General features: G+C 39.1%; 1 protein-coding gene across 1 annotated transcript in view; it reads left to right on the top strand.

Annotated features, from left to right (window-relative positions):
• The window catches only part of LOC150095883 (glutamine--fructose-6-phosphate aminotransferase [isomerizing] 2-like), a 240,259-nt gene that overhangs the window by 79,776 nt on the left and 144,621 nt on the right, over nucleotides 1–15,862 (top strand). The window contains exon 7 of the mRNA XM_090409642.1: nucleotides 3,742–3,803. Coding sequence (XP_090265768.1) covers nucleotides 3,742–3,803 — 62 coding nt within the window. The remainder of the gene's footprint in view (nucleotides 1–3,741; nucleotides 3,804–15,862) is intronic.

The raw sequence follows: 15,862 nt of genomic DNA, 5'->3' as shown, positions 1-15,862 counted from the left end.
CTTTACAAGGCCTTGATATGACTGCACCTCGACTGTGGACTGATTTGGTCTCCTGGATTTGGAACAGTTGTGGAAAGGTGCATAGAAAAAAGTAATCAAGATGATATTGGAATTATGGAATGTAGATTACAAGGACAGAATGAGAGTATGTTGATGGCAAAATCTGGTAAACTCATTTAAGAGGGGGTGATATGATAAAGATCTATAAACTTTAGAAAGGGTATAGGTTATTGATTGATGAAATCTTTTGTTTATATGGAAGGTGGAGAGAGGACAAGAGCATCTATAGAAGTTAAAAATCTAGCTCTCACTCCTGGTTAAGAAAGGGGTGAGCACTAGATTTTTCTTATAGCAATGGGTCAGTGGAACAGTTTGCCTGTAGAAGTAGTGAGTGAGAAGGTATCACTACTGATGTGGATGATCTACAGCCTCCCTTGATAAGTTATTATTATTTAGGCGTCCAAGGAGTCAAAAGATTCATCACTGGGAAACAGCAATGAATCTTTCTCGCTCTCACCACTCTATCAGGCAATGCATTCCATGGTTCAACCACCCTCCATGCAAAAAAACCACTTCTCACCCTCTTTCTCACAGATTCCTTTCGTAACTTCCAGGGATGACCCCCTGTCATCACTCCTTCCTTCTGTTCAACTAAGTGAAAGAACTCCCCGGTGTCAACCCTGTAACCACCTCTCAATAGTTTAAAAGTCTCAATCATATCACCTCTACTTCTTCTATATACCAAACTCTGCAGTCGATCCTCATAACTAACATTGTACAGTCCTGAAACCATCTTTGTTATCTGCCTTTGTACCCTTTTCACAATTAATTTATCCCCTTCAAATCCTGGGTACCAAATCTGAGAACAGTAGTCTAAGTGTGGTCTGATCAAGGTCTTATACAATGGAATGATAACTCTTATCTCTGCAGGTCAGCATCCTTCTCATTATTGCAGCAATCCTCTGTGTTACCTTCACCACCTTTCCAGTGTGTTCTCTGAATTTCAGTTTTCTATCAATCATCAACCCCAGATCTCTTGTCTCCCCCTACTTCCTCCAGTATAGCTTCTCCAGTAGAGTACGCAGCATCCCATCGATGTGTCCCAAACCTCAAGACCTTACATTTTGTTGCATTAAACCGACATCCCCTTTCATTTGCCCATCTGTCTATCTTATTCAAATCCTCTTGCAGGGCTACCACATTTGCACTATTACTAATAACCCTTCCCAGCTTCACATAATCTGCAAACAACTGAATATCCCTCTGCAATCCACTGACAATGTCATTTGTTATAAAGGTTAAGCAATATAGATTCCTGTGGGACCCCACTTGTAACCCTCTGCCTCCTTGAAACTGCCCCACCATACCAACTCTCTGATACCTATCAGACAGCCAATCCTGAATCCAGTTGACCAACCTGACATCCAAACCCATGTGCTAAGCTTATCATGTGGAAACCTTGTCAAACACCTTAGCTAAATCCAAGAAAATGGCAGTATATGCCTTTCTACTGCTCTTGTAGTAGATGAGGGAAGTTATAAAAGGCTAGCATATTACTAAAACAAAAGCGCCCCTTTACAAATCCATGTTGACTCTCAGATAACATTACCCTCATCTGCCCAATGCTGTATACGGTCCCTAACTAATTTCTTCAAGATCTTAACAACTACTGATGACACACAAACTGGCCTATAATTAGACACTTTCAGTCTGCTATGCGATGGCACTATCTTACCTTCCTTCCATTCCCTGGGCACCTTTCCTGTAGCCAGAGTTTCATTGAAAAGCCAGGTCAGAGGAGCTGTCAGTTCTTTAGCACATTCTCTCAAAACTCGTGGTGAAATACCATTCAGTCCCACAGCTTTACTATCATCCAGAGTACTCAGTAATTGGAACACGCTCTCCTCCTGCACCTATAAACCTCGAACCTGCCCTATCCCTCTTGTATTAAACTTTACTCCTCCAGGATGAAATACACCAATAAAGTGTTCATTAAACAATTTTGCTGACTGATGCAGAGGACATCAGTCACTCTATTCCCATTTTTATCCAACAATGTCATTCTTCCACAATCATTTCTCCTCCTACTGGCCACATAGCTATAAAATTCCCTAGGATTTTCTTTGGATCCTAGGGCCAATCTCTTCTCATATTCCAGTTTTGCCTTCCTTACTATACTAATCCTCCTGGCCTGTGTCTTATATTCTTCATACATCTGCTCTTCACCTGCCTCCTTATATCTCTTCCGTTGCCTCTTTTTCACATGCAGTTCCTGTTTAATATTGTTTGTCATCCACTTTACACCAAATTGCGTTCCTTCCTTCATTTGTGGAATACAGCTTACTATTGCTGCTAACAAATATTCCTTTGCAATTTCCCAAGCACTAGTGATATCCTGGCTTTCTAATTCCTCCCTCCGTGAAACTTCCCCAAGTTGATGCCTAAGACTATTATAATCACCTGCCTTTTATAATTCCACATATGTTCCCTTCTCTTTGATACTCCTGCATGTCTATTCATCTTCCAAATCAAAACCACATGGTCACTCTCTCCAACTGGTGGAAGAGATGTCATCTCAGTTATTATCAACCCTTCTGATGCTATGACCAAATCCAAAACTCTTGAACCTCATGTTTCCTCTATTATATGTTGCCTAAGACATTTGTCCCTCAAGAATTCTAGAAATTCCATTCCCTTATTGCTACATGCATCTTCCTCTCCCCAATTTATATCACTGTAGTTAAAATCTCTCATAACAATCATTCATCTTGCACTTGCCAAGCTCAACTGTCTAAACATCTTCTGGTCCCCACCCCTCTGTGCTCCTTGGTTTGTAGCAACACCCCACTAAATATCCTGTCTTGCTCATCTCTACCTCACACCATATGCTTTCAAAATCATTAGTGTAACTGTCTTCCAAAAGCCTCTCCTCTTAGAGGACATAAGTCGTCACTTATTATAAGCAGTATGCTACCACCATGATTTCCCTTCCTATCCTGCCGAAAAATGCTGTACCCCCCTGTTACTTCTATTCCTGTTATTATATCCTCGTCTGTTAACCATGTCTCAGTGATCCCAGTAATCTTTGGCCAGGCTGATGCTATCAGCGCCACCAATTCCTTTCCTTTATTCCGGATATTCCTGGCATTGGTATAAAGCATAAAAATGCCACTGTTTCTATACCCAGCATTATCCCCTGCAGACTCCACTGGGCTCAGCATTATGATGTTATCTCCCCCCCTCCCCTCTCCCAAGTACCCATTCCCACAAAAGGACACCCCTGCTATCATCCACTTTGGGCATTCTAGTTTCCCTGCATTGACACACCAACTCGTTCAAAACAGCAATCTCTCCAGATGCCTACGTCCTTCCTCATTCAAATGCAAAAGAATTCACACTATACACAGTTTAAAAAACACTTTTTTTTTACCAAAGCTCAAATCATCTGCCGCGTGCTTCAGCGACTCTAAGTTGTTGATTCCCTGAAATTCTTGGATAAAAATTCCAGGATTACATGAGATTTCTTGATCTTTCCTAAGTATTTATCCATGTGAATTTTTCTGATTTCTAGGTTAACATTTTGCTGATTTGTGTTTTCCAAATATAATTTGTTTGACAAGTATAAATTACTTTTTACTAGCTAAAAAAAGTTATAAACCTGTCATCTAGGTTTAAGCTTTTTAGGCTCATGTTTTTATTTCAAAAATCCTTTATTTTAACATTTGTAATCCTTACTTTTAGGAAGGAGCATTTGCCCTTGTGTTTAAAAGCAGAAAATATCCAGATGAGTGTGTAGCAACAAGGTAAGAATATTTTTACAAATATATGTTAGAATGTATTTGCTGAACAGTCAACAAATATTATTTAATGATTCATATTGTGTGAAAATTCATTTCATAAAGGTATATATAAAAAAAGATTTAGCACTTCTCAGAGATGTTCACTAATATATATAAATTGGGCAGAATTACTCTTGATCTTCATTAATCACTTGGAATCTATCAAGAAATGACTGAATACATGAGTAATTAAATTAAACATATCTTTGAGAAAAGTCAGATTCCCAATGAATGGAGAATGAATATTACAATCCTCTGCATGCCTCATGGCATATAAGGCTGAGATCTGTTTCTGCTAGATATTACAGTATTAATATTTAAAAAAAAAAGGAACAAAATCTGAACCCAGAAACTATTTCAGAATAAACTTATTGTACACCATCCTAAATATTATTATTACCCAAGACCCTATGGAGTCGCTCATCTGGTCCTTTTATCATACACACAGCTCATCATATCATGCTTTAAACACACTCAAATTCTTTGCAGACACCACACTCTCAGGCAGGGCATTTCAATCATTCACAACTCTGTATGAAAAAAACCTGCTTCTCACTCCCCTACTCACACCCTCTTTTATACAGTTCTCCCCTGATCTCCCACTATTTTCTGTAGAACCTCTCCGCATTGATCCTATAACAACCCTTTACTAACTTGTAGGTCTCTTTATCATATCTCCCCCTCTTCCTCCTGTCTACCAGAGGTTAGAAACTACCTTTAGTCAGTCGCCTCTGGACCCTTTCCAACATCTCTTCGTCCCGCTGAAAACCAGTTGACTAAATCTGGGCACAATAGTCTGTGTGTGGCCTAATCAAAGCCATATACAATGGAACAAGAATTCTCTTACTTCTACCAGTCAGTGTCCTCTGCATCATTCCCAGAAGCTTTTGCGTTGTCTTCACAATTTTGGCAATGTGTCCCCTAAATTTCAGATCCTTATCCACTATCACCCCAGATCTCTTATTTCCTCCACCTCTGACAATATATCCTCACCAAGCATAAATTCTGCATCCCATCTTTGTTTTTCAAATTTTAAAACTTTAAGTTTTGCAACATTGAACTCACATCCCCATTTCCATGCCCAATCACTCAATTTATTCAAGTCTTCTTGTAAGGCCACAACATCTTTTCTGTCCAAGATATATTTACAATATATGTATAAGAATTATCAGAGAAGAATTAGAATCAAGACTAAATGATAATGAACAAGGATTCCATAAGAGCTGCTACTTGTTATACGGTACATGTGTTATAAAGCAAATGACGGAAAAAGCAATAAAATTCATCATCATCATCATCCAATTCCTGCCATACCCTCAAGGGGTGTACAGGATATGATAGTACTACATGAAAAAATTACATCATTACTAACTTCCTGTGTACAATTTTCCTCCAAATAAATCTGTTACTTGCCAAGACTCCAAAATTATCAAATCTTGTATTTCTATCGTCTAAGGCACTTTGTACCGTATCAATCCACCTATATCTTGGTCTTCCTCTGGGTCACTTTCCTGCCAACCTGACAGAGAACACTTGTTTTGCTAATCTTTTCTCTCCCATTCTATTTAAGTGACCATACTACCTGAGATTAGCTCTGCTGACGCATTCCTGGATGCTGACAATGTCAAGTTCTTTCCTAATATCCTCGTTTTTAATATGATATTGCCATGCCTCTAATCTTTCTCAGGACTCTCATATCTGCGGTCTCTAGTCTTTGGTCAAGTGTTTTAATTCTGACCCAGCTCTCAGATCCATAAGTTAAAAACTGGTTTGAACACTGTCTTGTATACAGCTAATTTAGTGTTCCGACTCATTTCTCTCTTATACCATATGAATTTATTCAATTGACTTCCCACCATACCAGTTTTGCTGATTCTGTTGTCTATTTCCATATTTAATATACCCTCTTCACTAAAAATCGTGCCTAAGTAGCTGAAATGCTTTACTTGTTCCACAGGTTCTCCATTCACAACACAGTTGACATTTTCAATGATTCTGCCTATTTTCATTGTCTTTGTCTTTTTATTGCTGACCTTCATACCATATCTATTACAACAGCTATTCAATTTAGTCAGAGAATCTTGCAGACTTGTAGTGGATTTATTTAGAAGTATAACATCATCTGCATAAAGCAAAGAGCTGACATTAACATCTCCAATTTTGATATCATGTTTAATACCACTTTCCTTCATAATGTGATCCATATAAATAATGAATAATAGAGGGGATAATATACATTCTTGTCGGACACTAGATTTAACATTAAACCACCTTCCTGTACTTCCTTCAATTCTAACTGCTGACTTACAACTCAAATGAAGACTAAGTATTGCTTGATATAATGCCCCATTGACACCATATAACTGCAGTGTATTGAATAGCTTCTCTCTTGGCACCTTGTCATATACCTTTTCCAAATCGACAAAACTTAAATACAGATCTTTGTTAAATTCCCATGCTTTCTCACTATTTCTCGCAAAGTGAATATCTGATCCTGACAGCCTTTATTTGGCCTGAATCCAACTTGTTCTTCACCCAGCTGTTCTTCCACAATTCTTCTCAACCGTTTCTCAATTATACTTACATAGATCTTGACAGGAACACTCAGTAGGGAAATACCTCTTTAATTCTCACATTCAGTTTTATTTCCCTTTTCATATATGGATACTATTAGAGCTCTACTCCAATCATCGGGAATTCGTCCCTCTGTCCAGGCTTTCTGAACTATGCAGTGCAGCCACTGTAAGACTTTTATACCACCATACTTCAGCATTTCTGGTCGAATATCATCTACTCCTGCTGCCTTTCCACATTTCAAGCCTTTGATGGCTTTTTCTACTTCAAGTATGGATATGTATTCCTGACTGCATGCCTGGTCAGTGCTTTTTACCACTGTGCTGTCATCACTGCTTGTTTCATTTAGCAGTTTTTCAAAGTAATTACTCCATACTTCAAGGATATCTATTTCGCCTGTTTTCATGTCACCTTTATCATCTCTAACTCCTTTTACAGCACTCTTTCCTCCATTCTTAAGCATCTTCAACAACCTCCAGAATATTTTGCCGCCTTCTTGATATTTATTTTATATGTTCTTGCCAAAGTCCTCCCATGACTTTTGTATAGCTAGTTTTACACAGTATTTAGCATTCTTGCATTTGTCTCTGTATTCTCTAAGAGCACAAGCTGACTTAATTGAGAGGAACTTTTGATATGCTTTCTTCTTTTCCTTCACTGCCTCTTTAACTTCCTGTGTTGACCAGGGAGTTCTGATTTTTTTTATCCTTGCAAACAACCTCACCACATGCCTCTCTGACTGAATCAATCAATGTTTTCTTCAGAGTTTGCCACTTAATCTCCAAGGTTTGATTCCTGTTCTCAAACTTTTTCATTTTTTTTTTCAATAATCTTTCTGTATTTTAGTCTACAGTTCACATCTGAGATCTGCTAAACTTTTATTCGCTTTAAAACTTTCTTGCATGTTATTCTTTTCAATATGAAATTCAATTTTATCCTGCTCAAGACTAAATAGTGATCACTTCCAATTTCAAATCCTCTGTACACTCTGGTGTCCTGCACCAGCAAGAAAACATCACTATCAACAATAACATAGTCAATGAGACTTTTCTTATTCCTAGCCTCTTCTCTCCATGTGAATTTGTGCACATTTTTATGTTGGAACATGGTGTTAGTAATAACCAGTCCATGTCCTGAGCAGAAATCCAACAGATATTTGCCATTATTATTAGCTTTGCTCTTTTCTCCAAATTTTCCCAAAATATTTTTGTATGTCTCACAATCATTTCCTACTCTGGTGTTTAGATCCCCAACAAGGACCAAATTTTCCTTTTACATTGTGTCAGTTGCTTTTTCTAAAGCATCAAAAAATTCCTTCACATCTACCTTAGTAGAACCTTCTGTGGGACCATAGGCACAAATAAGTCTCTGCCCACATTACTCTACTTGAGACTGACTGCCATTCAAGAAGATTAGCCTCTTATTTTGTGTTGAATACTATGGCTACTCCTTCTTTTCCTTGATTGTCATTGCCTGAATATAACATTTTGTATTTATTGCTCAGAAAGATATCACCAGTTTTGGTCTTTTTGTTTCAGTCACTCCTGTTATGTCAATCTGGTACTTATTTAATTCCTCAGCTAGCTCCATTTCTTTGCCATTCAGGCTTCTTACGTTGATAGTACCGATCTTTAGCTCTGGTGATGTTGAGTTGGGGTTTGTTTTCAGATTTGTTCCAGTAGCTGACTTTTCGCTGTTCGCCCTGGTTCCCTGGCGAAAACAACGGGGTCCTTGTTTAACCGGGTGACGCCCCAGCCGGCATGAAATTTTGTCATGTTGTACCATCATTTTTTATTTTGGTTTAACCAATAAGAATACAATTTGGTCGGCTGAATCCCAAATTGCCAGCCCATCCTCGTTCGTTCAGTATCCAAGTAGATACCCAACAGGGTGCACCACGAGAAGGTGAGGATTGGACATTAGGTCAGAAGCACTGGTCGGTTCTCCGCATTCCTTTAAAGGGCTATGTGGAGGTCTCCTCTCAGTTATACAGCTTTGACCCTTAAGCACCCCTTAATAATATTGGATTGTTAAATAAAGTTTAACAATCCAATATTTTTCTGTTTTATTGACTTATGATAGGTATGGTAGGAAGTCAATTGAATAAATTCATATGGAATAAAAGAGAAATTAGTCGGAACACTAAATTAGCTGTATACAAGACAGTGTTCAAACCAGTTTTTACTTATGGATCTGAGAGCTGGGTCAAAAGTAAAACACATGCCCAAAGACTAGAGACTGCAGATATGAGGGTCCTGAGAAAGATTATAGGCATGAACAAAAGGCATCAATCAAGTTCTTTCGTAATAAAGGATATTTGGAAAGAACTTGATATTGTCAGCATCTAGGAATGCGTTAGCAGAGCTAATCTCAGGTGGTATGGTCACTTAAACAGAATGGGCAAAGAAAGATTAGCAAAAACAAGTGTTCTCTGCCAGGTTGGCAACAAAACGACCCAGAGGAAGACCAAGATATATTTGGACTGATAAGGTACAAAGTGCCTTACACGATACAAACAAGATCTGATAATGTTGGATTCTTGACAAGTAACAGTCTGATTTGGAGGAAAATTGTAGATAGGAGGTTAGTAATGATGTAATTTTTTCATGTGGTACTATCATATCCTGTACACCCCTTGAGGGTACATGGCAGGAATTTGATGATGATGATAATTTCAAAATTATTTTTATTTTTCAACATAATGTCCCTTTAGACTGATACATTTATTCCAGTGATGCTCCAGCACCATTATCCTGTCCCTGTAGTGGTTCTTAGTAAGATCTGCAAAATACCCTGATTCGAAGAAAAACGCTGACCAGTGAGGAAGAGTTTTAACCTCATGTGCTCACTTTAGTGAGTACGGGCCTGACAAACCAGAGGTACCTGATGCTGGACCATGCCTTTATGTAATATACATCTATTATATTATCTGTAGACTGGTCCTCTACCCTTCTTTCTTTTCTTCTTGCTCCTTACCCCAAATGCTATTATAGTATTCAAGGGAAATACTATTATAGTATTCAAGATAGGAAAGGTTGAACCTTTCCTATCTTGCTATGTCATTTCACCTATTGCAGCCACCGAAGGAGGCAAGCTAGCTCCAATAGGTGCCAGTCCCAAGCCCGGATAAATGGCGAGGGCTGACGTCAGGAAGGGCATCCATTCATAAAACTTCACTGCTAGCTCTAGATATGATTAAACGAGTCAAAGAGAAAGTGATGCTAGGGCATATCCCTTAAGCGACGTGCAGCGACATCATCCTACAGCTGCGAGAAGTGGACAAGCTATCCCATCAAGGGTGGTTGCGGTTAAAGAAGCGAGCCCAGCAAGTGGAAAGAATGTTGCAAGTGGGAATGTTGGAAGCATGACTGGAAGGGGAAGAGAGGTGGCAGACATGATGAGGAAGAGGAAGTTGGACATTTTATGGGTGCAGGAGACAAGGCGGAAGGGAGAAAGGGCAAAGGAACTAAGAGACGGGTATAAATTGTTCTACTCTGGAACGAATAAAGAGGGAAGAAATGGTGTTGGAATTGTGGTGAGTGGCAGAATGAAGGGCAAAGTACTGGAAGTGGGTAGGAGGAACGACAGGATCATGCAAATGAAACTTGGTGAAAGTGGTCTTGGAGAAGAGCAACTGGTCGTCTTATGTGTATATGTCCCACAAGTTGGCTGTAGAGCAGAAGAGAAAGATGAATTCTGGAACGTGCTAGATGAAGAAATGAGGGAACTGGAAGAAAACGAAATGTGATTGTCAGATGAGACTTGAACGGACACATAGGGAGACAGAATAGGGACTGTGAAAGGGTGCATGGTGGCCATGGAGTTGAAATGAACCATGAAGGGAAGAAGATTTTGGAATTTAGAATAGCGTTTGATCTGGCAATTGTGAATTCCTTCTTCTGTAAGAGGCATTTGATAACATTTAAAAGTGGATACAATAGTTCACAGATTGACTACATTTTGACTAGAAGAAAACATTTTAAGGCAGTAACAAATTGTAAAGTAATCCCAACAGATCAAGTGGCGCAGCAACACCAGCTGCTGTGTGCAGACTTTGAAATAAAGTTGAAGATAAGAACCTTTGGAAGCCATGGGAGGAAGAACATTGAGTTTTTTCTCTTAAAAGAAGAGAGTGTGAGGAACCGTTTTAGGGAGAAAGTATTAGAGAGGATCTCGGATGGACTAGAAGGTGTACAAGACTGGTGGAGACATAATTCAAAAGTAATTGAATTATGTGCAATTGAGGTGCTTGGTGAAACATCCAGAAAGATTACAGAGCAGAAGGAGGGTTGATGGTGGAATAATGATGTACAAGAAGCAGTGACGGCTAAGCGGAAGGCAAAGCAGAAGTGGGACGAGTCGAGAGTGGAAGAGGACAGAGAGAAAAAGTGAGAAGCCAAGAGAGTTGTTGCACAGGCGAAGTCCATGGCATATCAAGACCTTTATGATCAATTAGAAACAAAGGAAGGACAGAGAAAGATTTATCGATTGGCAAAATGTAAAAATAAGGCTTCAAAGGACATTGTATATGTGAGGCAGGTCAAAGATGCTAAAGGAAGAATATTATGTGGATGTGGACATAAGAAACAAATGGAGAATATACTTTGAGGGACTTTTAAATGAGATAAATGTGAGGACTCAGAGAAGATGGGCAACCTTCTGAGGGGATGGTGCAGAACATCAGTAGAGTGGAAGTGAAGGAGGCCATGAAGAGGATGAAGAATGGAAAATCGGTAGGCCCAGACCAGTTGAGGCATGGAAGACTCTGGGGGAAGAGGGAATTAACCTGCTGTGGGACCTGTTCATGAAAATTTTCCAACAGAAAAATATACCCGAGGAATGGAGGAAAAGTACTCTTGTCCCCATCTACAAGGGTAAAGGGGATGCACAAGACTGTAAGAATTACAGAGGAATAAAGTTGATGTCCCACACAATGAAAATCCTAGAAAGGGTTCTTGATGGAAGACTGAGGAAGGAGGTGGAGATTGCAAAGGAGCAATTTGGCTTCGTGCCTGGTCGATCGGCCACAGATGCTATCTTTGGGGTACAACAGATGATGGAAAAGTTTCGATTGAAGCAATGAGGAGCTATATCTGGTATTTATTGATCTGGAGAAAGTGTATGATAGAGTTCCAAGGCAAGAAGTCTGGAGGTGTCTGAGGGAGGAAGTGGTACCGGAGAAATATGTCAGGTTGGTGAAGGAGATGTACAAAAATGTGAAGACAAGTGTTCGAACCTGTCTGGGAGTGACAAAGTTTTCCGGTGACAGTTGGCTTGCATCAAGGGTTTGCATTAAGTCCGTTCCTGTTTAATATTGTGATGGAGGTGGTGACAGAAGAAGTGAGAGAATACGTTCCTTGGACTATGTTGTATGCAGGTGACATCGTGCTGTGTGCAGAATCAAGAGAAGTGGCAGCCAAACTGGAAAGTTGGAGGAAAGTACTGGAAGAGAGAGAGAGGTATGAGACTGAGCAGAAGTAAGACTGAGAATATGTGTTGCAAAGTGGATGGCAGCCAGGAGACAGAGCTGGAGCTGGTAGGAAATGTCATCATGAAGGTCAGTGACTTTAGATACTTAGGTTCAACAATGAAAGAGGATGGTGAGGCCGAGAAGGAAGTGAGATGCAGGATGGAGGAACTGGAGTGCTATGTGAATAGCAGGTGCTGATCAATCTAAAAGGCAAAATTTGCAGGACAGTAGTGAGACCAACTATGATGTATGCTTTGGAAACTGCGGCCCTGAGTAAAAATAACATCAGCAGGATGGAGGTAGCAGAGATGAGAATGCTTAGGTGGATGTGCAGCGTGACCAGAAAAGATCATCTGAGAAATGACTGTGTAAGGGGAACGGTGAAAGTTACGAACTTAGGAGCAAAGATACAGGAGGCAAGGTTGAGATGGTTTGGTCATGTGATGAGGATGAGTATGGGGGAAGAAAGGTCATGCAGGTGGATGTGCAGGGTGAGAGGAAGTGCAGACAGCCAAAGAAGAGATGGATGGAGATCGTGGAGGAGGACTTCATGATGAAGAACTTGAATGTGGCTACAGCCCAAGACAGGAAGTTGTGGAGGAGACTCACCACAAACAGCGACCCCTACTTATGTGGGAAATGCTGCAGAAGAAGGGTGGAAGAGTTTTAGTTTCGGGAAGAGATAGAGGTCAGAGGGAGCCAAATCTGGAGAATAGGGTGGATGTTCCAACAATTTGTAGTGCAGATCCCTTAATTTTTCCATTTGCCAAAACACTTGTGGACAGTTGCATTGTCCTGATGAAAGATGATTTTTTTTTTCTTCTGCAAACCAGGTCTTTTCTCACAAATTTTTCATCTAGTCTGGTTAAAAGATTGGAATAATATTCCCTAGTTATTGTTTTACCCTTTTCAAGATAATTAATAAATAAAATGCCTTTAGCATCCAAAAACACCCGATGCCATGACCTTGCCTGCCAATGGAACCGACTTTGTCATCTTTGGCGCTGAACTAACCAGCTTCTGTCCACTTTTGTGAATTGTGCTACATTTTTTTTCTCAATAACAAGTGATCTTTAGTGTTTTGACTGCTGTTTGGATTCTGGTGTGTAATGGTGAATCCAAGTCTCATCCATAGTAAAAAATCGACGCACAAAATCCATTTTATTCTTGTTAAAACACCAACCACTGTTCAGAGATTTTCATGCAAGTGCATTTTTGATCTGCTGTGAACAAGCGCAGCACTCATCTTGTACAAAGCTTTTTCATATGCAGTTCTTCATGTAAAATATACCCTACACGTTCTTTTGAAATGCCTGTAGTCTCAGCAATTTCACGCACTTTGACTTGCCCGGTCATCCAATACCATCTAACAGATAAGCTTAGGTGTTGACGGCATGACTTAAGTTTTTATGGTATTAACAACACCAAACCAAAAGATGTTTAATTAACTGCTTATATTTCGCTGAATTTCAAATCAGCATCAGAGCACAACACACTTGTACATGGGACAGTGAGTAAGTAAAACAATAAAATTGCAGTGTACAAAAGATCTGAAGTCCTATTTATGGTGCCCTCTAATGTTGAAAAAAAAAAAAATTACAGCTATGTGGGAGTTACTCTTAGGCCAGATTTTTGGCATATTGATGCATCCATACTTGTTCAGGTTAGAATTCTTCAAAATCACCGACTCAAAAAATAATCTTTCAGATCTGTAACAATTCCTAAATAGCATATTTGTTTTCTTCAATCTAATCCTGTGTGAAGGAGTATCCAAAGTGGGGTATGCCAGTCCTGACTTGCCATAGTAATAGTTCTTCCATGCAGTAGTTAACTGATCTTCCTGTTTGTCATAGTAGGCCATTTCAGTCCAAAATTCAGTCCATTTCAAAACACTGGTTAAATATTGTATCCTAAAAACTTCAGACATAATGGTTAGTTTGATGTCATCTCTTTATTTACAAATGTACCACCCACTTATAGACACTCTGGATTTGATCAAGTCTAAATTTCCCTCTGATATTTTTGAATTATTCAAATTTACTATGTATGCAGGTTAATATACATGGGGAGGAAAAAATCTACAAACAGATTAATGGTTCTGCTATGGGTTCCCCCCTTTAGCAAACATTTACATGGAACACTTTGAAAACAAAATACTTATTAGAGCTACATACAAGCCACTAGTTTGGTTACACTATGTAGATGATGCATTTGCCATTTGGCCCCATGGACAAGACACTTTTAATACATTTTTCACCTTCCTAAACAGTCAATACCCCAAAATCCACTTCACAGTAGAAAAAGAATCTAATAACTGCTTACCATTTCTTGACACACCCGTCACCTTCCTTTCAGATGGATCACTGTCTTTTTCCATTTACAGAAAGCCAACACACACAGGAAGATGCCTACATAAACAATCACATCATCATCTAATCCAACAGTATGGCATTTTAAAAATACTCGCACACAGAGCAGAGCCATTTGTTGTAACGATACAGCTCTGACCACAGAACTCAAATATCTGCGCCACACATTCTTAGCCAACCGTTATAATCCCTACAAAATAGATAAAATAATACATGGCCCAATTACTCCTCCCTCCCTTATACACAAGAACACAACATGACCATCTCTATTCCCTATGTCAGAGGTACATCAGAAAAGATAGCCAAAGCACTGATGAAACATGGCCTTCACACCACTTTCAAACCTCATGTAAAACTAGCAACTCTGATCCACGCACCTAAGGATAAACTTCACTCTTTAGCATACCCAGGAGTGTGTGAAGTTTCCTGTGATTGTAACTTGGCCTACTATGAACAAACAGGAAGATCAGTTAACATCTGTCTGGAAGAACATAAAAAATATATTTGCTACTATTACTATGGCAAGTCAGGACTGACAGACCATGCTTTGGATACTCCTTCACAGGATTAGATGAAAGAAAATAAATGTGCTATTTAGGAATTGTTACAGATCTGAAAGATTATTTTTTGAGTCAGCAATGGCTTTGAAGAATTCTCCTAACCTGAACAAGTATGGTTGCATTAATTGGTCAAAAATTTGGGAGACTGTCATCCTAAGAGCAACTCCCACATAGCTGTAATGATTTTATTTATTTATTTTTCAATATTAGAGGGCACCATAAATAGGACTTTAGATCTTTTGTACACTGCAATTTTATTGTTTTACTTGCTCACTGTCGGATGTACAAGTGTGTGCTCTGATGAAGCTGATTTGAAATTCAGCGAAATATAAGCAGTTAATTAAACATCTTTTGATTAAATTGTTTGGTGTTGTTAATATTGTTAAAAACTTAAGTCATGAACATCCATATCGTGCACCTGATCAATGATTTCTGGTGTTGTTACACTTTTTGGATGTCCTTCATGTGGATCATCTTCAAAGCTGGTATATTGGATTGTGATAGAGTGGAATTTTATGAATTCCTATCTTATCACAATCTAACATGCGTTTCCAAACAAAAAAGGGAGATAAATACAGTAAATTGCCTCTAAGTATAAAATAATTGCTATGTGTGTGTGTGTGTATATATATATATATATATATATATATATATATATATATATATATCAAGCATGTTCTGTTATGAGAGGCTAATTAAGTATGTATTTTGTGCCATTCACGAATGAGGTTAAATTAATATTGAAAGTGTAAAACATTAGCAGATCATTATAAAATAACATGTATAAAAGAATTATAGAATGTAAGCACAAATTCAACAGTTGGGGGGGGGTGAAGTCCAAAGGTCACGGAGCAGTGACGCGAGGGAGCGGCTCGCCCCAAGCAAACAGCGTGATGTCAGCTCATGTACAATAATGAATGAAGGCTGAACGCAGTGACGAAAGAGCACATGAGTGTTGGCTGGACATCGAAAAGTGCGAGAAACGCCGAAAAGAAAAGAGGGAAATATAACGGTCATGCAACCCTGAAAGAGTGCTTTTTGTTCCTGGAT

This window comes from Typopeltis vanoorti, chromosome 19 (assembly GCF_054136105.1).
Source record: "Typopeltis vanoorti isolate ZY-2024b chromosome 19, IOZ_Tvanoo_1.0, whole genome shotgun sequence".
NCBI lineage: Eukaryota > Metazoa > Arthropoda > Arachnida > Uropygi > Thelyphonidae > Typopeltis > Typopeltis vanoorti.
This window is presented reverse-complemented; position numbering and strand designations above follow the sequence as displayed.